The sequence below is a fragment of the Callorhinus ursinus genome, unplaced genomic scaffold (assembly GCF_003265705.2).
Source record: "Callorhinus ursinus isolate GAN/ISIS: 27379988/994484 unplaced genomic scaffold, GSC_fseal_2.0 scaffold31, whole genome shotgun sequence".
Lineage (NCBI taxonomy): Eukaryota > Metazoa > Chordata > Mammalia > Carnivora > Otariidae > Callorhinus > Callorhinus ursinus.
Window position 1 is genome coordinate 16069429 of NW_027397093.1, and position 23450 is coordinate 16092878.

Consider the following 23450-nt stretch of genomic DNA (forward strand, 5'->3'; position numbering starts at 1 on the left):
ATCAAGATCAAATCAAGCTAATGCTTTGAAATACTCTAGAAATTAAAAACGACCACTCAAAACTAACTCAAAATGTAAAATCAACTTATTTAAAGTTAGGAAATACACATGCACACCTTGAAGAAGACAATCAAGTCTGAAAAAAACTTTTTTTTTTTTTAATCTACCTCAACATTAAGTTCACCATAGTGAAATGAGTTTTAAGAATACTGCAGGTGCGCCTGGGTGGCTCAGGTTGAGCGTCCGAACTCTTGATTTCGGCTCAGGTCATGATCTAGGGTCATGAGATCGAGCCCCGCGTTGGGCTCTGCACTCAGCAGGAGTCCATTTGGGATTTTCTTACTCCCTCTCCCTCTGCTCCTCCTCACACTCCAGCGCACACACACACACACACACACACACACACTCTAAAATAAATAATGCACATTGGGGTGCCTAGGTAGCTCAGTGAGTTAAGCATCAGACTCATGATTTCTCAGGGTTGAGATCGAGCCCCACGTCAGACTCATGTGCTGGGCATGCAGCCTGCTTAAGATTCTCATTCTCTCTCTCCCTCTTCCTGTGCAACCCCCCCTTAAAAAAAATACTGCATATATTAGGGGGTGCCTGGCTGGCTCAGTTGGTGGAGTGTGCGACTCTTGATCTTGGGGTTCTGGGTTCAAGCCCCACACTGGGAGTAGAGATTACTTTAAAAAAAAACAAAAACCTGCAAATTTCAGTCCCCTCTTAGAAATTCAAAACAAAAGTGGCATAATACTCAGGAAAGTCCTATGTAAGTGAAATAATTCAGCAAAAGACAAATATGTATGATCTCACATGTGAAATCTAAAAAAACAAAAAATTTATAGAAACAGAACAGAACCTTGGTGACTGCCAAGGGTATGGAGGGAGGAAGAAACAGGTGAAGTTGGTCAAAAAGCACAAACTTCTAGTTATAAGACAAATAAGTTCCATGGATGTAATGTACAGAATGATAACTATAATACAGTATTGTATATTTGACAGCAGCTCTTAAAAGTTCTCAACAGAAAAAAATTTTTAACTATGTGAAGTGATTCATGTTAAAAAAAACTTATTATGATGGGGCGCCTGGGGGGCTCAGTTGTTAAATGTCTGCCTTTGGCTCAGGTCATGATCGCAGGGTCCTGGGATGGAGCCCCACACTGGGTTCCCTGCTCAGTGGGAAGCCTGCTTCTCCCTCTCCGACTCCCCCTGCTTGTGTTCCCTCTCCCGCTGTGTCTCTCTCTGTCAAATAAATAAAATCTTTAAAAAAATTTAAATAAAAAATAAAAAAACTTATGGTCGTTTCACAATACAAAGATAAATCAAACTATGCTGTATACCTTCTATTAATACAATATTACAGATCAATTATCTTTCCATAACACCGAACAAGAAAAATGTTAACACTTTCATTCATCTTTTCTGGCACAAACATGAATAGCATATTACTGATTAAAACTTCTATATATAAATAGAAATAAAATAATTAGAAATAAAAAAACAATTATCTGACTCTTCAAGGCAAAAAATACTATTTGTTTTATACTTGCCCAATAAAGCAAGTCTCTTAATTCCTATAATTTAAACAAAAAAGGCCAAGTCATATATATAGTATGACTATTTCTCAGGCTACGTTTCTCAGACTACGACCACAAAATTATTTCTCATGAAATTTCTTTAATATTCTAAAACAATAATGATTTATGGGTGCTATTCCAAGAAAAGACTGTTTATAGCTTTTCTACTTAGTATGGAAATTCTACTATTAAAGATTGAAAATTCAGGACCAGTGTCAGTTGATTTTGATTTCTTAATGAAAACAAAGTGAGGCTGACTTCTTAAGTGCATTTTGTTTTTTTTTTTTTTACAAATATAACAGATTCAAGACTAAATTGGTATGAAAGGTTATAGAGTACAAAGCTTCTCCCCTACTCCTGTTCGTCAGGTACTCAATTCCCTATCCATGGATAATCAGTCACCCGTTATTATTACAGGTTCTGCCTCCTTTTTATCAGTTTCATAATATTTCACTTTAAGTCAGTGAACCATGGCCCTTGGTCTAAAACCAGCCCACAGTTTATGATTTTGTGATTTTTGTATAGCTCGAAAACCTGTGATGGTTTCTTACACTTTATTAATTTTTAACGATTTTATTAATTTATTTGAGACAGAGCATGAATGGGGGTGGGGAGGGGGAGAGGGACAGACTCCCAGCTCAGCAGGGAGCCTTATCTCGATCTCAGGACCCAGAGATCATGACCTGAGCGAAGTCAGATGGTTAACCTTGACTGAGTCACCCATGTACCCTGGTTTCTAACACTTTAAAACAATTTTTAAAAAGAAAAAAAAAATGCAACAAAGATTGTAGGTGGTCCACAAACCTAAAGGAGCACTACGTATTGTAAGTTTAAAAACGGGGGAGCCTGGGTGGCTGGCTGGTTAAGCCTTCGACTTGATTTTGGCTCATGTCATGGTCTCAGGGTCAAGCCCCCCATCAGGCTCTGCACTAAGTACAGAGTCTGTCCCTCTCCCTCTATTCTTTACCAAGCACGCTCTCTCAAATAAATAAAATATATATTTCTTGAAGTTCCAAAATATTTTAATGCTGCTGAAAACTGGGCGCCTGGGTGGCTCAGTTGGTTAAGCGACTGCCTTCGGCTCAGGTCATGATCCTAGAGTCCCGGGATCAAGTCCCACATCGGGCTCCCTGCTCGGCAGGGAGTCTTGCTTCTCCCTCTGACCTTCTTCCCTCTCGTGCTTTCTATCTCTTTCTCTCTCTCAAATAAATAAAATCTTTAAAAAAAAAATGCTGCTGAAAACTTAAACTGATAATGTAATACAAAACCCTTACCAATTAAGGTCAAGCTTAAAATAATGAAAAAGGTAAAAAAAAAAAAAAAAAAAAGATACAACACATAAAAAATGATATAATACGTAAAAAAAAAATTCCTGAAAATATCAGCTACAATGAAAATGCATTAAGAATTAAGGTTAGGGGCGCCTGGGTGGCTCAGTCGTTAAGCGTCTGCCTTCAGCTCAGGTCATGATCCCAGGGTCCTGGGATCGAGCCTTGCATCGGGCTCCCTCCTCTGTAGACAGCCTGCTTCTCTCTCTCTCCCTCTGCCCCTTTTCCTCCCTCTCTCTCCCTCTGTCAAATAAATAAATGAATAAAATCTTAAAAAAAAAATTAAGTTTAAAGTAAGACCTCATATTTATCCATCCTAGATCACAGCTGGATCTGCAATCAAAAACCATAAAAGACAAAACAACATGCATTCCATCTTTATTTCATATATTCTTAAAATAATATATAAATCCAACCAATATTCATCTTCAAACCCTGAAAGAAATACTAGAATAGGAATAAAATTTTGGTCTATTCTTCATTCAGATATCCAAAAGAAATAAATTAATGGCAAACTAACCTGTGTTAAAAGGGTCTGCTGAGGTTGCTGTAACTGAAAATAGAAAAAAAAAAAAAACAGGAAAGAAAAAGGAAAAGGATCAATCAAAATTCTTTCACAGATGCTCTTATAAAGAAAAATTTCTATTAAATGGGTACTTCATCTCTAATTAAGAAATATGGTGAAAAATAACAAGTCAATAGGTATAAGATTTCCTGCAACTATTGCTAATTGCAGACCTGATGTATAACTAAATTATTCAATGGGGCACCTGGCTGGCTCAGTCAGTAGAGCATGCGACTACTGATCTCAGTGTTCTAAGTCTGAGCCCCACATTGGGTATAGAGATTACTAAACATAGTATCTTTTTTTTTTTAAAGATTTTATTTATTCATTTGAGAGACAGAGAGAGAGAGAGCAAGAGAGAGAGAAAGCCCACAAGTAGGGAGAGCGCAGGCAGAGGGAGAGGGAGAAGCAGGCTCCCCGCTGCAGGGAGCCCGATGCGGGACTCGATCCCAGGACCCTGGGATCATGACCTGAGCCGAAGGCAGACGCTTAACCGACTGAGCCACTCAGGTGCCCCTAAACATAAAATCTTTAAAAACAAAACAAAACAAAAAAAACTAACACATCCAATAAAGATATTGTCTTTTTTCTTATTTCATAGGAATAACACCCAAATAAAACAAAACAAAAAAAACCACACACACACACACAAAAACCTTTAAGTCCTTAGATGGGAAAATTTCTAGTATTGATATGTTGGTCACCATGCTACAGAAACATCATTGCAAAGAAAAAAATCACTGGCACTCTAAATGATATATTCGATAAGGGTTTAATACACAAAATATATAAAGAACACACAAAATCTTACACCAAAAATCAAACAATCCAATTAAAGAACGGGTAGAGGAAATGAACACTGTTCAATATAAAACATATTAAGAGAAACATGAAAAGATGCTATAAACATCAGTCATCATCAGGGAAATGCAAATCAAAACCACAATGAGGTATCATCTCACACCTGTCAAAATAGCTAAATCAAAAACACAAGAAACAAGTGTTGATGAGGATGTGGAGAAAAACAATCTTCATGTACTTTTGGTGGAATATAAACTGGTACAGCCACTGTGGAAAAATTATGGAGGTTCCTCATAAAATAAAAAATAGAAATACCATATAACCTAATAATTTTACTATCAGATATTTACCCAAAAAGAAAAAATGCTAATTTGAAACGATGTATGTATCCCTATGTTTACCGTAGCATTATTTACAACAGCCAAGATATGGAAGCAACATAACTGTCCATCAATAGATAAATGGATAAAGAAAACCTGGTGGGTATACACACGCACACACCTGCAACGGAGTATTACACAACCATAAAAAGGATGAGCTTGTGCCATTTGAGACAACACAGATGGACCTAGAGGGTATTATGCTAAGAGAAATATGTCAGACTGAGAAAGACAAATACTGTGTAATTCCACTCATAAGTAGAATCTTAAGAGAAATAAAACAATGGGCACCTGGGTGGCTCAGTCGGTTGAGCATCTGTCTTTGGCTCAGGTCATGATCTCGGGGTCCTGGGATGGAGCCCCATGTTGGGCTCCCTGCTCAGCGGGGAGTCTGTTTCTCCTTCTCCCTCTGCCCCTCCCACCACTCTAATAAATAAAATCTTAAAAAAATAAAGATAAAAAATAAAGGCTCATGGGGTGCCTGGCTGGGTCATTTGGCAGAGCATGCGACTCTTGATGTCAATAGTCATGAGTTCACGCCCCATGCTGGGCATAGAGCTTACATTTAAAAACAACTTAAAAGATTAAAAAAATTCAAGTAGCGGCTGCCTGGGTGGCTCAGTCAGTTAAGCATCTAACTCTTGATTTTGGCTCATGTCATGATCTCAAGGTTGTGAGACTGAGTCCCCCATTGGGTTCCATGCTGGACATGGAGCCTGCTTAAAATTCTTTCTCGCTCTCCCTCTGCTTCTCCCACCCCCATGCACGCTCTCGCTCTCTGAAAAGAAAAAAATTAAAATAAAAAATAAAAGCTCAAAGCCAATGGTCTATCTAGGGTTAAGGCTTCAAATGGGAAAAAGGATCTTTTCATTTTCACATGTGGCCTAGTACAGCACAGTAGGGCTAGATGTTCCACACAGAAGAACTGGGTCAAAGATTCAGGAGTACAGTGATTCTTTCCAAATTATCCTTTGCATGCTTCCCTAGAAATGTGACAGGGGTGCCTGGGTGGCTCAGTTAGTTAAACATCTGCCTTTGGCTCTGGTCCTGATCCTGGGGTCCTGAGATCCGGCCTAGAGTCGGGCTCCCTGCTCACTGAGGAGTCTGCTTCTCCCTCCAACTCTGTCCTCCCCCAATGCTCTCTCTCAAATAAATAAATGAATAAATCTTTAAAAAAAAAAAACATGTGACAAAGACTGGCTGCTAATTGAGGATTTGGATTTTCAGGACCTCTATCTTCCTCTCCCTTGGAGACATTCCTTTTTTGCCTACCTCATTTAGCCCACCACCAAATAATTCAAATCACATATTAATGTAGCTGACAGGAAATAAAATCTATATAAACTGAATCTGGGACAAGTTATTTTTTTTTCCTATCAGTTTTTAACATGTAAAATATAAACTAACCTGTTGTTGCACACTATACAAGGCCTGCTGAGGTTGTGAATATTGCTGGGAAAAAAAAGATTTTTGAAAAAAAAATATAAAGTCAGTTTTATTCATTCTCAAGAAGCGATATACATACATACAAATACATAAACAAAATCACACTACAAAGAAATTTTATGGAACAACTGAACTTCACCAAAAATAAGCAAACTGGTGATTCTTTATACTCTGGGATTCATTAAGAACTGAATTTTATCCAAATAATTAAGGTATAAGAACTGCCCATTTTAAGAATTTTGACCATGCAACTGTACTGTTCTGTATGTCTTAGGCATATATAATTTTTATTACATCAAAAAACAATAAGCATAATAAAAATACACAATCACTGGGGTGCCTGGGGGGCACAGTCAGTTAAGTGTCTGACTCTTGGTTTCAGCTCAGGTCATGATCTTGGGGTCTTGGGATCCAGCCCCATCTCAGGCTCCATGCTCAGCACGAGGTCTGCTTGGGATTCGCCCTCTCTCTCTGCCCCTCCACCCTGTGCATGTGTGTGCATGCACACATATGGGCTCTCTCTCTCTCAAATAAATAAATCTCAAAAAAAAACAACAACAAACAAAACCCACAATTATTAATTCTTTAAGAATTATCTGGCTACTCAGATATGACAGTTTAATATGTCACATACTGAAACCCAATAAAGACTCACCTGTTGCAATGCAGCTGCTGCAGCTGCAGCTTGTTGCTGCAAGGCTGCAGTCTGAGTTAACTGATAGTTGGCTGGGGTTTGTGTGGTAAGGCCTGCTGCTGCTAATGCAGTTTGCTGTGTATAAATGGTAGGAGATGCTCCAAGGAGTGATGGCTGTTGAACACCCAATGCAGCTAAAATGAGATTAAAAAGGAAAAGAAAAAAAAAAAGCATTATTTGGATCCTTTCTAGGAATTTTCCATAAGTGCTTAATGAATTATGTTCTGCCATTGTTTAGTAAAAACCTAAAGCAAAATTCCAGTAATGCTTGTTAAATTTAATTAATTCAAGTGCCTCCCCAGATCCCAGTGGCTTTATACTAAATCTTCATTGTAATAGATATAAGAAAACATTATTCTATAAAATTAAACTACCTTATCTAGACCAAGAGGCTAAAGTACTCTCAAGAAGTATTTTTAGGAAAAAGAGCAGAAAATAAATTGTCTTACTTTATTTATCTAGAATTTACTGTTTTATCTCCAAGTAGATGAGAATCATATATTGAAGACAGTGCTGCTGGAAGTGATCCACCCTAAAACTTTCCATTGGACAAACTTTTCATATACCTACTTTGCATTAATTTAAAAACTAGGAAACAGGAGCGTCTGGCTGGCTCAGTCATTAAGTGTCTGCCTTCGGCTCAGGTCATAATCACAGGGTCGTGGGATGGAGCCCCACATCGGGCTGCCTGCTCAGCGGGAAGCCTGCTTCTCCCTCTCCCACTCCCCCTGCTTGTGTTCCCTCTCTGGCTGTCTCTCTGTCACATAAATAAATAAAATCTTAAATAAATAAAAATAAAAACTAGGAAACAGACCAAAGCAACTTTTGTGTTTATTTTTTTAAGATTTCATTTACTTCTGTGAGAGAGAAAGTGAGAGACAGAGCACGAGCAAGTGGAGGGAGATGGGTAGAGGGAGAGGGAGAAACAGACTCCCCGCTGAACAGGAAGCCTAATGCAGGGCTGGATCCCAGGACCTGGAGATCATGACCTAAGCCAAAGGCAGACGCTTAACCAAACCCAGGCACCCCAACTTTTGTGTTTAAAAGCACAAAAAGTTTTTAATTTTAATGCACTACTATGTGGCGCAATGAGAGAAAATTAGCCATAGTGACTTAAAATTATAATTTGATTAAACCAAATTGGGAGAAGACTCAAAATATGATAGATTAGGTAATGTTGAATGTATGCTTAAACAAGGCTAAGAGCTCAAGAGAACATGAGAAAGATTTTACTTGATGTTTTCATGCAATTCCAATGAATGCAAAAAAGCAATCAACTAAAAACTGCAGTGTATGGGGCGCCTGGGTGGCTCAGTCGGTTAAGTGTCTGCCTTCAGCTCAGGTCACATCTCCAGGTCCTGGGATGGAGCCCCATGTCAGGCTCCCAGCTCAGCAGGAACCTGCTTCTCCCTCTCCCTTTGCCCCTCCCCTACTTGTTTTCTCTGCCCCTCTCTCTTGCAAATGAATAAAATCTTTAAAAAACAAATAAGTAAAATTTAAAAATAAAAATAAAAACTGCAATGCAGCACTACCATTCCCAAAATTCTATCTCCTGGAACAATGACTACCTCCCCAGGACATTAAAGTCAGAAAACAAAAAAAAAAACGGCCCAAGGTTTAAAAAGCTAAGGAAACAGGGGACCCTGGCTGGCTCAGCTGGTAGAGCATGCAACTCTTGATCTCAGGGTCATGAGTTTAAGACCTACAATGGGCACAGAGCTTACTTTAAAAAAAAAGTGGAAACAGTGAATTATGCATATATTTTTACTGCAGGATTTCTCAGAACTTTTAATATGCCAACTCATCATTCTGAATCTCAAAAGACTGCCATAAAAGCAATATTTACACATGGAATACTCCCTTTTCCAAAGCATCTTGCTTGTATCTGAAAATAACCTGAAAAAAATGCTGCTCTTTAATTATTAGTTAACAACCTTATAGAAAGAACAGTATTTTGCTTTACAGGAACAGAACAGAGAACATTAATGAACTAACCAAAGCACCTAGTCTAGACTATCCCAGAAAATCTTCAGAAGTGTGAGGTTCAAATCAGTTGTTTAAAAGCTCAGACTAATTTTACTTTAACAAACCAACAACAAAGTAAAGCAAAAACAAACACAAATCCCAGAAAGTACGTTTGTAGTTCTTATATATTACAAATTACTCCCTGCAAAAAATATTGATTTTTAAAAATTAAAAAAGGAGGGGGGAGAAAAGGAAGAGTCTAAGGTGGGCAAAAAATTTCTAAATGGGGGCACCTGGGTGGCTCAGTTGGTTAAGCGACTGCCTTCGGCTCAGGTCATGATCCTGGAGTCTCAGGATCGAGTCCTGCATCGGGCTCCCCACTCAGTGGGGAGTCTGCTTCTCCCTCTGACCCCCTCCCCTCTCATGCTCTCTCTCTCTCTCTCCCTCTCAAATAAATAAATAAGCAAAATCTTAAAAAAAAAAAAGGAGGAGGAAGAAAAGGAAGAGTCTAAGGTGGGCAAAAAATTTCTAAATGGGGGCGCCTGGGTGGCTCAGTTGGTTAAGCAACTGCCTTCGGCTCAGGTCATGATCCCAGGATCCTGGGATCGAGCCCCGCATCGGGCTCCCTGCTCGGCGGGAAGCCTGCTTCTCCCTCTCCCACTCCCCCTGTTTGTGTTCCCTCTCTCTCTGTCTCTCTGTCACTTAAATAAATAAAAATCTTTAAAAAAAATTTTTCATTAAAAAAAAAATTCTAAATGGCCTAAGTCCTTACCACATTAATCTTTTCTTGTTTTTAAGGAAAGTCAGATATCACAGATGGGAAGAAAGAAGAAACCAGGACTAACTAAATGAATTTAAAAATAAATTTAAATAGAAGTGAGAATATCTCAATACCAGCATAAGTTCAAAATGAGGTTAACTACAATGAGAATAAAGGAAAAGGTACTGAAATCTAGGACACAGGTTCTAATCAGTGGATCCTGTTAACCTTATTGTATGCAAAATTGCAAACGGAGAAAGTCCAAAGCTTTCATCAGTTTTCAAGAGAATTACAGACCCAAAAAAGGTTAAGAACCACTGTTCTAGGACAACAGAAGCAAAATACTCACTGAACACAAGATAAAGACCATAGGAAAAATTAGTGCTTTAAATTCTAAGATTGGCATGTTATACACATTTGACAAAGTAGCATCCGTGATTCAAGTATCATACGCAGCTCCTTCACCAAGCCGGGGCTCTGACCTCAGATCTGCTGTTTCATTCTGTTGGTACCAATTTCAGAACGCTGGAAGTTGCCACAGCAGAAGAGCTCAGAGCCAATATCCCAAAAAGTCTATTTTTTCCTATTACTTTTTTAGGTGTTCTGAATCCTGGCATCATACAGCAGCCTAGCATTAAGTAGGTAGGATGACAGACACATCTCTCTTCTAACTGTTAACAGTGTGATGAATTAGAAACTACAAAACAATTACGGTTGCCCCTAACAATGTGGGACTCAAAGGTGCTTGACCTCCACGCACATGTGAAAATCCATATGTAACTTTTGAGTCCACCAAAATTAACTACCAATAGCCTCCTGCCTTGGAATAAAATATTCCTAATGAAAGGAAGTACCAATGAGTTGATTTGTTGACGGCATTCTTTTTCTAGGACCACCATACGATGTTACACCTATGTAAGCCATTCACACACAGGGAAGCATACACAGACACAAGGCTTTAAGACCATACTGACGTCTTGATGATTAAAAATACAGGGCCAGGGATGTCTAGGTGGCTCAATCAGCAGAGCGTCCGCCTCTTGACTTCGGCTCAGGTTGTGGGATTGAGCCCCACTGCTCAGCGCAGAGTCTGCTCAAGATTTTCTCTCCCTCTCCCTTCTCTTGGCCCTCCCTGTGCTGCTCTCTCTGAAATAAAATCTTAAAAAAAAAAAAAAAAAAAGAATACAGGGTGCCTGGTTGGCTTAGTCAGTAGAGCATGCAACTCCTGACCTCAGGGACATGAGTTCAAGCCCCACGATGAGTGTAGAGCTTCCAAAACAAAACAAAACAAAACAAAGCCATTCCATTCACATGTATTAGCAGTTAGTGACTGGATCAACACTTAGTCATAAAAGTTTGTCATTTATGTTTTCTAATTATCATTTCTTCCCAAATTTTGCATTGTAGGATTGCCATTCAAAGATTTTGGAAGAAAACTGAAAACAGTATAAAGTGAAACACTAAAATGAGTAGAAGGAAAACTACAGTAGCATAGAAAAAGTATAAAGCCCAGTGTTTTGTTTTGTTTTTTTAAAGATTTTATTTATTTGACAGAGACACAGCGAGAGAGGGAACACAAGCAACTGGCAGAGGGAGAGGGAGAAGCAGGCTCCCCGCTGAGCACGGAGACCAATGTGGGGCTCGATCCCAGGACCCTGGGATCTCGACCTGAGCCGAAGGCAGATGCTTAACCAACTGAGCCACCCAGGTGCCCCCTCAGTGTTCTTTTTTTATTAAAAGTTAATTCAGGGGGTGCCTGACCGGCTCTGTTGAAGGAGCATGTGACTCTTGATCTTGGCATCCTGAGTTTGAGCCCCACATTGGGTGTGTCGGGGTTACTTAAATAAATAAAATTTAAAAAAAAACAAAAACGGGTGCCTGGGTGGCTCAGTCGGTTAAGCGTCTGCCTTCGGCTCAGGTCAGGATCCCAACGTCCTGGGATTGAGCCCCACATCGGGCTTCCTGCTCAGCAGGGAGCCTGCTTCTCCCTCTCCCATTCCCCCTGCTTGTGTTCCCTCTCTCGCTGTCTCTGTCAAACAAATAAAATCTTAAAAAAAAAAAAAAAGACAGAAATAAAAGATCTCAGAACTGATGTAAACTACCAGATTTCAGAACATGTGTTAATAGCCTATATATATGCAACTGAAAATTTAGGTGCTATACCATATTTTAAGACTTTTTAAGAAAAAAAACAAAACAAAAAAACAAAAAACTGATTTTTAAGAAATATTACCTAAACACGTGGCTTACTCAGTGTTGAACTGTAAGTTTTCATTCTTGGACTTTGAAAATGAAATTAAATATTAATGTTTATGTGAATCAGACTAAGTGGTATTCAATTTTTAAAACTAGCCTTTGGATTTAGAAGGGAAAATAAAGTTTCTCTAGGCACCTCTGGGTGGCTCAGTCAGTTAAGCGTCTGACTCTTGGTTTCGGCTCAGGTCATGATCTCAGGGTTTTAAGATAGAGCCCCACTTAAGGCTCTGCCCTCAGCACGGAGTCTGCTTGTCCCTCTCCCTCCCCGCCCCTACACATGAGCTTGCACCCCTCCAATAAATATAATCTTTAAACACAAACTATAAACAAAATACTACTAACAGCCAACTGTTGAGTGGAAGCCTTACCAGCAACACGAACGGTTAACATATTTTGTATGTTATATGTATTACATATTTTTTAAGTAGGCTCCATGCCCAGCATGGGGCCCAACAAAGTGCTTGAAATCACGACCCTGAGATCAAGAGGCGACACTTAACCAACTGAGCCACCTAGGAGTTCCTATATACTGTACTCTTTCAATAAAATAAGCTAGACGGGCGCCTGGGTGGCTCAGTCGTTAAGCGTCTGCCTTCAGCTCAGGTCATGATCCCAGGGTCCTGGGATCGAGCCCCGCATCGGGCTCCCTGCTCCACAGGAAGCCTGCTTCTCCCTCTCCCACTCCCCCTGCTTGTGTTCCCTCTTTCGCTGTGTCTCTGTCAAATAAATAAGTAAAATCTTTAAAAATAAATAAATAAGCTAGAGAAAAGAAAATCATAAGGAAAACACATTTACAGGACAGTACTTATCCCCCCCGAAAAAATCTGCATCAAAATGGACTCACACGATTCAAACCCATGTTCTTCAAGGGTTCAACTGCTAGAAATTTATGGGAAGGAAATTTATATTCTACTAGTTGTGTCACACCACTAGCTAGTTAATTCAAATTTTGTAAAATCACTGTGCATGTTTTATATATCTGCAATATAGCTCTTTTTAAAATCATTCATATTTTAGACTTTACTCTCCATAAAGTATACTTCATTAATACTCCTTTTTTGTGGTTATCTGAGAAACTACTCTTGAGTATTTGTAAGTAGCATCTCCACTCTTGTGAATTATAATCAATATTCTGAAAGACAATTCTATAACCTGCATATTACAGAGGTGTCAATCCCTGATTTAATCTTTCTCTCCATCTAAGTGGCCAAATACTTGTCAGCTGGAGATCCTTTCCAATTATCCACAATAGAACAGTCCGTCCATTTATCTATACCTAATTCAATTTGATTGCTGAAGGTCTTGTGACCCTTTGGAAAAAGATACGCTTATCACTGTGTATCAATACTTCCACAGACCGGGTGTCTGGGTGGCTCAGTTGGTTAAGCGACTGCCTTCGGCTCAGGTCATGATCCTGGAGTCCCGGGATCGAGTCCCACATCGGGCTCCCTGCTCGGCAGGGAGTCTGCTTCTCCCTCTGACCCTCCCCCCTCTCGTGCTCTCTCTCATTCTCTCTCTCTCTCTCAAATCAATAAAATCTTAAAAAAAAAAACTTCCACAGACCAACCTACGAAATGAGCCCTAGATGACCACAGGCTACCAGGTAAACAAGTAAACTTAAGGATTAAGTTTTCTTAAACCTTTAAGAACAAATGTAAATTTTATCATTTTCTAAAATGTACACTTGTGTTATGACACACTAGTAGTTTCTACTGAATACCAGTGAACACACCATTAAAACAGAAGAGAGAAGCCTGTCCCTTTTCTGTTGTCCCTTAATTTTACCAAACTCACTGTTAAATTTAAAAGTCCTATACCTTTAAACCATGGTGCTCTACCTTTACTAAGATGAGTCACCCTGAAATAATAAAGTTCAGAACCTCAAAGTTGCATGCTCAAGTTAGGATAGAGAGAAAAAAAAGAAAAGATAGTTTGTTTTAGAGACTATTTGCTATTACCTAGCACACGCAGTGTTTAAACAGGGTTAAACCAATACCAGTAGCAATCCTTTCCTACCAAATGAGTTGTAAACATTCAAGTCCATTAAAGGATAACTAATAAAGTGAAGGATACATAGTGTATCAGCTATTATTTGTTTGAAAAAGACCATGAATTTTGGAATTTAGCAGTCTGAGCTTGTTTTCAAGTTCAAGAGATTATGGTTTTAGAAGATGATAACTTGGCCAGAATGAAGAGGTAGGAAAAATGGGAGTCATATTTAAAACAACTATATTGGTATTAGCTTCAGTCACCTGTTGGAAAGCACATTGTAACTATAGTTTTAACTCCTAAAGTAGTTCATGTTTCTCTATGGCCAGAATGCAGTCATTTTACAAATGGCCAAAAGAAATAGATGAGAAAATAGGTGAAAATATGCTAAATCATTCCCCACATTTCAATATTACTATGGTTACATACAGATACAAATGCAAATATTTGAGTCTAATCTACAAACTATTATAGTTAATCTAAGAGTTAATGTTTCAATCAGTGGGGCACCTGGCTGGCGCAGGAGTGGAGCATGCAACTCTTCATCTTGGGTTCGTGAGTTTGAGTACATAAAATAATAATAAATTTTATTTATTTTTTATTTTTAAAAAAGATTTGGGCGCCTGGGTGGCTCATTTGGTTAAGCGACTGCCTTCGGCTCGGGTCATGATCCCGGAGTCCCGGGATGGAGTCCCGCATCAGGCTCCCTGCTCGGCAGGGAGTCTGCATCTCTCTCTGACCCTACCCCCTCTCATGTGCTCTCTCTCAAATAAATGAATAAAATCTTTAAAAAAAAAATATTTTATTTATTCATTTTTTTAAAGATTTTATTCATTTATTTGAGAGAGAGAATGAGAGATAGAGAGCACGAGAGGGAAGAGGGTCAGAGGGAGAAGCAGACTCCCCGCTGAGCAGGGAGCCCGATGCAGGACTCGATCCCGGGACTCCAGGATCATGACCCGAGCCGAAGGCAGTCGCTTAACCAAATGAGCCACCCAGGCGCCCTTATTTATTCATTTGACGGAGAGGACAAGCAGGGGGAGTGGCAGGCAGAGGGAGAGGATGAAGCAGGCTCCCCACAGAGCAGGGGAAGCCCGATGTAGGACTCGATCACAGGACCACGGGATCATGACCTGAGCCGAAGGCAGTCGCTTAATCAACGGAGCGACCCAGGCGTCCCAAAAATAAAAATAAATTTTAAAAAATAGCTCATGGGGTGCCTCGGTGCCTGTCAGTTAAGTGTCCAACTCTTGATTTCGGCTCAGATCATGATCTCAGGGTCATGGGATCAAGCCCCAGGTTGGGCTCAATGCACAGCAAGGACTCTGCTTGTCTCTCTCCATCTGCTCACGTGTGCACTCTCTCAAATAAATAAATAAAAACTTTTATTTAGGGGCGCCTGGGTAGCTCAGTCGGTTAAGCGACTGCCTTCGGCTCAGGTCATGATCCTGGAGTCCCGGGATCGAGTCCCACATCCGGGCTCCCTGCTCAGCAGGGAGTCTGCTTCTCCCTCTGACCCTTCCCCCATCATGTCATGTGCTCGCTCGCTCTCTCTCTCATTTTTGCTCTCTCAAATAAATAAGACTTAAAAGGAAGAAATAAAATATCCAATATTAAAAAAAAACTTTTATTTATTTTTTAAAAGACTTTATTTATCTGAGAAAGTGAGCCAGAGGGCGGGGGGGGGGGGGTGTGGAGAGCACGTGCTTGCACACATAAGCAGGGGGAGGAGCAAAGGGAAAGGGAGGAGCAGACTTCCCGAAAGGGAGCCCAACATGGGGCCCAATTCCAGGACCAGGAACCATGACCTGAGCATATGACTGACTTAACCCTCCAAGAACCCCATAAATATATATATAAAATCTAAAAGTTCTAGAAACAAATATGACTGTCACTGAATATACATCACAGCACTTCAGCTAGGAGATGGGAAAAAAGGGGAAATATTAAGAACAATTATTTCAGTATAGGAGAAATGGTATGTAAGGCTGGAATGACAGAATATCATGAATACCATCCCAAGGAGTTTGAAATGAATTCTAAAATCCTTGAAGATATTTTTTGTAGACAAGTAAAAATAATGGAAGATACAATGAACCACAATTCTGATGTTCTAACATTAACTCTCCTGTGACCATCTGTAAAACCTAAACAAATTTCATCACTTTTCTGGGCCTCAAATTCCTTATCTGATAGAGAAAGTTGCTGAGACAGAATCTAGGTCAGATTTAGATAGAAATTAGGAGGGGCGCCTGGCTGGCTTAGTCGGAAGAGCATGTGACTCTTGATCTCAGGGTTATGAGTTTGAGTCCCTTGTAGGGAGGAGCCTACTTGGAGGAAAAAAAAAAAAGAAATTATGCTTTAGTAGTATCACATCTGACAGATATACTGGAGCTGAGAGAGAAAGAAAATGTAGCATATCCAGTATGTATGAGAAGAAAGCAAATAAAAGCAATCAGAACTAAATAACAGAAGGGTGCCTGTTTGGCTCAGTCAGTTAAGCATCTGCCTTCGGCTCAGGTCATGATCCTGGGGTCCTGGAATCGAGCCCCTCAATGGGCTCCCTGCTCAGCGGGGAGTCTGCTTCTCCCTTACCCTCAGCTCCTACGTGCTCGCTTGCTCGCTAATCTTAAAAAAAAAAAAAAAAAAGAACTAAAGGATAATAAAGAGTAACACTACCACGTGAGAGGTGGGAAAAAGAGCTTCCTGACTTAAGGATCTACGATAAGCACTATGGATTAAGTTTGGGAAAGACAAGGAAGGACCTGAAAGTTGGTGAGAGACTTTGGCATATGAGCTGTAAGCAAGAGAAAGCAGCTATGACAGTTATTCAAATGTGAAGTGCCTAGGACCTAAATGTAAAATAGAGTATACCTGAGGCATTTTCAAAGGAGAAAAAAGTCAAGATTTGATATATGACTGAATTTGGGGGTTAAAGGAAAAGAAAACTAAAGATGATAGATGACACTCAGGAATTCAAAATTAATCAGCAACAATCCAAATACTGATCTTCAATTTTACATCAGATTTCAGCAATATACTGCTAGCATGCTTGCTTTTACTGAAGTTTTTAATATTACTTATTTTTTTAAGTTTACTTATTTAAGTACTCTCTACACCTAACATGGGGCTCAAACTCATGACTCTGAGATCCAGAGTCCCATGCTCTTCTAACTGAGCCAGCCAGGTGCTGCTTTATATTATTCTAAATCAGTCATCGGTGTGAATGCAGTGAAATTTTCTATCACTGTTAGCTGAGAACTTTCAAGGTTAGTACAAATGCAAAATATCCTTGCTAGAAAATGGAATAGCGGGGCGCCTGGGTGGCTCAGTTGTTAAGTGTCTGCCTTTGGCTCAGGTCATGATCCCAGTGTCCTGGGATCGAGCCCCGCATCAGGCTCCCTGCTCGCGGGAAGCCTGCTTCTCCCTCTCCCACTGCCCCTGCTTGTGTTCCTGCTCTCGCTCTGTCAAATAAAATCTTAAAAAAAAAAAAAGAAAGAAAACGGAATAGCAAAAACTAAAAAAAAAAATGTTATGTTATATACAAAGAGAGTAGTAATTTTCATACTGCTCTCAAGAGAAAATGAGTCTGAAATATAGGCACAGAGATCAAAATATTTAATTCAAGTTGAATTACTAAGTTAACCTTTTTCTGTTCCATGATCATTTGACTTATGACAGTGGCTTCTGATACTAATATGTCTGGACTATTTTTTTTTTTTAAAGATTTTATTTATTTGAGAGAGAGAGAGAGCACATGAGCGGGGGCAGGGTCAGAGGGAGAAGCAGACTCCCCGCTGAGCAGGGAGCCCGATGCGGGACTCGATCCCGGGACTCCAGGATCATGACCTGAGCCGAAGGCAGTCGCTCAACCAACTGAGCCACCCAGGCACCTGTTATGTCTGGACTATTTCAAAGGGTACATTTTTTTTTTTTTAAAGATTTTATTTATTTATTCATGAGAGACAGAGAGAGAGAGAGGCAGAGGGAGAAGCAGGCTCCCAAGGAGCAGGGAGCCCGATGCGGGACTCGATCCCAGGACCCTGGGATCATGACCTGAGCCGAAGGCAGACGCTCAACCATCTGAGCCACCCAGGCGCCCCATTTTTTTTTTTTAAGATTTTTTATTTATTTATTTGAGAGAGAGAGAATGAGAGATAGAGAGCTCGAAAGGGAAGAGGGTCAGAGGGAGAAGCAGACTCCCCGCTGAGCAGGGAGCCCGATGTGGGACTCGATCCCGGGACTCCAGGATCATGACCTGAGCCGAAGGCAGTCGCTCAACCAACTGAGCCACCCAGGCGCCCCCCATTTTTTTTTTTAATAGAGTAAAACACTGGCACCTTCCCTATTGCCGATTAAGTCCTTATATGTCCTTTGCTGAAATTTTTTCTCAAATTATATTTGAAGCTGCCAGAACACTTGAGGCACTATAATTTACTAGAATGTTCTCCATTTAGGGGCGCCTAGCTGGCTCAACCAGTGGAGCATGTGACTCCTGATCTCCGGGTTGTGAGTTCAAGTCCCATGTTGGGCGTGGAGATTACTTAAAAGTTAAAAAAAATAAATAAAATAAAACAGTTCTCCATTTAGATGAGATGTAAATAAAACGTATTTTAATTGCCTCAGGATTGAAAATTTAACTTTTACAAAAATTTGTGTGGCTCTGAAAATCACTTATACTAAGATGAGATGATTAATCACAAGTAAGGCTTTAAGATGAAGGCAAGAAAAGAGCAAGCTTTCAGGAAGCAGCCTGAAATATATCACCTGGAAAATAAACATTTTAATAAAAACAGTATCACTAGAGAGTTCCATTTAGAACCTGCTCCAGGATTTTTACAGGAAAGCTAAGAGTAGAGAGATGCTATCAAAACACTAAGCCTACTTACTGAAGTCATGATGCATCAATAGTTTGATTTTGAAAAACTCTGATTAACAACAAGTCCTAAGACCCATAAATAATTTCCTACAGCAAAAATAAAAGCTGTTTACACAAATCCCATTATTTATATTTGGACTCTACTGCAAAATATGGAAAGGGAGGGCTATATTTACTACTGATTTTGTTTGAGAATTTATATGAACGTTTGCGGTCTTCTTTGCTCAGTCTTAAAAACAAAAAAGTATAACGTGAATTTAAGTAATTACAATATAAATTTTTTAAAAAAGATTTTATCTATTTATCTGAGAGAAAGACAGAGATAGTGAGAGAGAGCATGAGTGGGGAGGAGAGGGAGAAGCAGGCTCCCTGCTAAGCAGAGCGCCCTACACGGGCCTTGATTCCAGGACCACTGAGCCAAAGACAGAAGACAGTCGCCCAAGCAACTGACCTACCCAGGTGCCCCACAATACAAATGTTAAGAGCTACAGACAATAGACTTCCACCTGAAGAGCTACTTAACTGGAAACAATACAGATATCAATTTAAAACAAATTATAGGGGCACCTGGGTGGCTCAGTCGGTTAAGCATCTGCCTTCAGCTCAAGTCATGATCCCACAGTCCTGGGATCAAGCCCCACATCAGGCTCCCTGCTCAGTGGGGAGCCTGCTTCTCCCTTTCCTCCTTGCTCCTGCTCTATCAAATAAATAAAATCCTTATAAAAATAAAACATCATTCATATTATGTTCCTGACCTTGTTTATAAATAAATAAAACAAATTATAAGTAGAAAAAGCAAGATAAAACATGTTTAGTTTACCAAAATACAAGTCCATAGCACTTGCTTCTGGACACATGGTAATTGCTGATAATTCCCATTTCATCAAAACTAACTCAACACCAGAGTCCCCATTATTTAACATAAAGAAGTACCTGGATCTGGGCACCTTGGTGGCTCAGCTGTTTGAGCGTCTGCCTTCGGCTCAGGTCATGATCCCCAGACCCTGGGATCAAGTCCCACATTGGGCTCCCTGCTCAGGGGGAGTCTGCTTCTCCCTCTCCCTCTGCCCCGCCCCCCATCAGGCTCGTTAGCTCTCTCTCTCTCTCAAATAAAATCTTAAAGAAAAAAAAGTACCTGGATCTGAATTAAATACATCCATAACTATTATTTCATAATCTCTTCAGTTGCCTGCAGAACTGATCATTTAACTCCCCCAAATGAAGAGTAACTAAAATAAAAACTCCAAAGTATCCATTTCTTTAAAGAGAAAGGTCCCCAACATAACAAAATAATCACATCCATCAAATTGTAGAAGACCCAAGTCAGAAGATCGTAGTAACAGATCTCTGTAACTGACCTTGAATTACTAAAGTAGATATTTTAGGTAAAAGGCAGTACAGAACCAGTATTAGAGATGTCATAAATAAAAAGTATACTCAAATTAACAGAAAAAGCTGCAATTTTTCTGGGTACCCAAAGAAAGTGAAATTCATTCCGTAGGATCCTTGGGAAACTCATTTGAGATTCAAACCTTAAGTCAAATGAAAAAAAAAAAATTGGGGGCGCCTGGGTGGCTCAGTTGGTTAAGCGACTGCCTTCGGCCCGGGGCATGATCCTGGAGTCCCGGGATCGAGTCCCGCATAGGGCTCCCTGCTCAGCGGGGAGTCTGCTTCTCCCTCTGACACTCCCCCCTCTCGTGTTCTCTCTCTCTTTCTCTCTCAAATAAATAAATAAAATCTTTAAAAAAAAAAAAAATTCCTCCTAAGAAGCAAAGGGAAGAAGCTTACTGAAAGATTTTCAATGACATTATCTGTTGACCTTATTTTGCAAATGTAAATATCCTTTTGCTCTTTTATATCTTTTTCCTTTGCTTGATAAATTCTTTAGAATTGGGTTTTCCACTTTAAACTCCAACAACTGAAGACCAGTCATATATAATTTTTCGTAATATATAAAATTTTAATACATTTATTCTTAAATATAGCATGTGCATACTTCACTTTAACATGCCAAATGAGATAACCTCTAATCAATGAGCGGCTGCTAACCTAATTAAATCAAAAGTTAATCAATTTAATGTTCGAAAATCTATATGTAATTATGCAAACTGCTGTGTAAAACAGATTTTTTGCTAGTTGATCCATGAATTTTTAAAAGCTTCACAAATAAAAGATACGTCATTTAGAAACAGTTTACAATATCACAGATAGCCTAATTCACATAGTTATAACATGTCCTCCCCCACAACCCCCAAGTTTACAGTACATGTGTTCAGTGGCCTGACCTGGCTGAGATACCGCAGTGGCTGTAAACTGAGTAGCCCATGGCGGATTCTTCTGTCCTCCAAACTGAGCCATGATGAAAGAGGGAAAAAACCTTCACTTGTTTGTCTTCTACAGCAGCGATCTATTAAGAAAAAGAATCCACATTTTAAAGTTCAAACTATAAATGTCATAAAAGTATTACAGAAATGTTTGTCAAGGACATCTTCGTAGATCCTAGTATAAATAACAAGGTATATATGAACGTCCGATATGCAGCAAAACATCCTACATCAAGTAGCTCACCAAAAGCACCCAATTTCGACATATGACATTAGGGGCAGACTCACAAGAAAGGCACTTCTTTCCGTGACTACAAACTGTCACATTTAAACAGAAAACCATGTGCTGTTATCTACCCAAGTCTTAACAGTAAGTACACAGCTTCAGGTTCAAAGAAAATATAGAGCCTGCGTGTTTCTTTCGGCAATCAGTTGGGGACTGAAAGTGGTGGAACCAATAACGGAAACTGGGACGAGACACTGAATAAAGGTATTTAAGACTATCATTTAAATAACGAACATCTCCTTACTTTTTCGGGTTGGGAAGGGCCAAGGGGCTCCTTTTCTCTGTCCCCCCTCCCTCGAGGGGAAAGACGGTTGAAATAACGGATGCCCCCTAAAGAACCATCGCTAAGACCCCTCCCCCCAAAATCAAGCCAGAAAAGGCGAAGATCGCAGCCCGCGCACCCCCTCCTTCTCCGCGCGACTCGGAGCGGCCAGAGCTCTGCCATCCATCTTCCTCCAGCCCCAGCTCCTCGCGGGACGCAGCCCAGAGAAGGCGGAATCCTCCGTCTCACGAGACTGGGCGAAGTGCCAAGAGAGGACTATTGAAAGCCCTGGTCCCCTTATCCCCTAGGCCGGGCAGAGAGCCTCCATCCCCCAAAACCCGCGCCGCCGCCAGCCACCCCCGACGCCCTGGGCCGGAGGCCGGGAAGCTAAAGCTCAGGGGCTCCAGAGTGACGGATGGCGCTCGGGAGTCCCTCCAGACCCGCCAAGCCGAGGCTGAGGGGCGCTGGGGGTACCAGAAGAATCGAGGCGGGGGGAGGAGGGTCGAAAAAACGAGGCGGTGGGGGAGGGGCTGCCGCGCGGGGCCTGCTCCGACCCGCACAAAAGGGACCATGTCCCTCCCGCCCCAGTCCCACGAGAGCCCCACCGTCGCCGGCCTACGGACGCCGTGCTACCAAAACGGTCGCTCCCGGCCCTTCCGCGGATTCGACAGGACGTTAGGACCCCGGCTCCGCCGCCCGCTGCTCCAACCGCGAGAACCAGACCTTCACCTGAATCGGGTCCCGGCTAACACCGAGGCCATTTCAAAACCCGTCAGCGTTACGCGCATGCGCCAACTTCCCCCTCTTCCTCCACGCCTCTCCCCTCCTCCGCATCTCTGCGAGGAACGGCGCTTACGGGTTTACGTTCTACGTGCGCGCTCCGCAGCTCGCCTTCAATACGCTCACCGCTCTCACTAAGCAGCTAGAGCTAGAGCGCGCCTGAGAAGAGTTACCTGGGCTTCCTATAACAATGAGCCGCCTGTGTCTCTGCGCCAGCTCTGAAAAAAAGACTTTTCTGAGGGTGGGCAGGGAAGAATTGGCGGTCACGTGATCCGATCAGCCCGCCGCCATTTTGTGCTTTTTCAAGCCTTTTCTGTGTTTTTTCTAGTTCAAGTACTTGGAAGAATGTACCATTCTTGGTCTTGTACCATCATCCTAAGTTTTTTTTTTTAATTGAGATAAAATTCACTTACCACATAATTCACTGTTTTAAGTATTTTGTACAATTCAGTGACCTTTGTTTTTTTTTCCAATGGCCTTCAGTCATAAGGTTAGGCAACCATCACCACCTCAACCCTTAGAAGAAACCCCTACCCATTAAGCAGTCACTCCTTAATCCCTGCTCCCGCCATCCCTTTACAGCCACTAATCGGCTTTGTCTCTATGGATTTGAATGTCCTAGATACTTCATAGTAATAGAATTATATAATATATGGTCTTTTGTGTCTGGTTTCTGTGGTGTCTAAATGAGGTGTCTGGATCTGATCAGCCCCCAAATTTTTGGAGCGACCCCTTTGGGTGGAAGCCAGTGGCGCGGGTGGTGAAAGAATCAACCTGAGGCAGAACAAAGGAGATAAAAGTTGGCTGAATACACCGCAAGGGAGCCGCCGGCAGGACAGTGGAGAGGGTATCTGCAAGGAGGCAGTGGGTGGAGGCTGTTTTTAAAGGGTGAAGAGGAATATGGCCACCTGCGGAATTCTCCCTTTTTTGGTCACTGTGACTAGTTGTTAAGTAGCCCGTTGGCCATTTAGGACCTATGGCTATTTTTAGGTGGGTCCGGGGATGGGCCCCTCTGTATTCAGTCAGGAGGTCATGTGGGCCTTTATATTCCATTGCTCAAGCCTGTTTGCCTGAAAGTGTCCTGTACAACTTCTTTAACTTAACTATTGTTTCCAAGGTTCATGAAGCAAGTATCAGAACTTCATTCCATTTTAT

At 40.9% G+C, this 23450-nt stretch overlaps 1 protein-coding gene across 7 annotated transcripts in view; it reads right to left on the reverse strand.

Annotated features, from left to right (window-relative positions):
- CCAR1 (cell division cycle and apoptosis regulator 1) overlaps nucleotides 1-22441 on the reverse strand; it is a 63758-nt gene extending 41317 nt beyond the window's left edge. Inside the window, exons 1-5 of one of the 7 annotated variants that reach the window (XM_025850201.2) lie at nucleotides 22121-22441; nucleotides 20929-21050; nucleotides 6756-6928; nucleotides 6062-6106; nucleotides 3429-3461 (exon numbers count right to left, since the gene is read on the reverse strand). In XM_025850201.2, coding sequence (XP_025705986.1) covers nucleotides 3429-3461; nucleotides 6062-6106; nucleotides 6756-6928; nucleotides 20929-21001 — 324 coding nt within the window. In that variant the 5' untranslated portion in view covers nucleotides 21002-21050; nucleotides 22121-22441. Of the gene's footprint in view, nucleotides 1-3428; nucleotides 3462-6061; nucleotides 6107-6755; nucleotides 6929-20928; nucleotides 21051-21497; nucleotides 21521-22120 lie in introns of those variants that run through there. The other 6 variants (XM_073878902.1, XM_025850200.2, XM_025850199.2 and 3 more) reach the window with 6 other exon arrangements.
- Between the last annotated feature and the right edge of the window lie 1009 nt (nucleotides 22442-23450).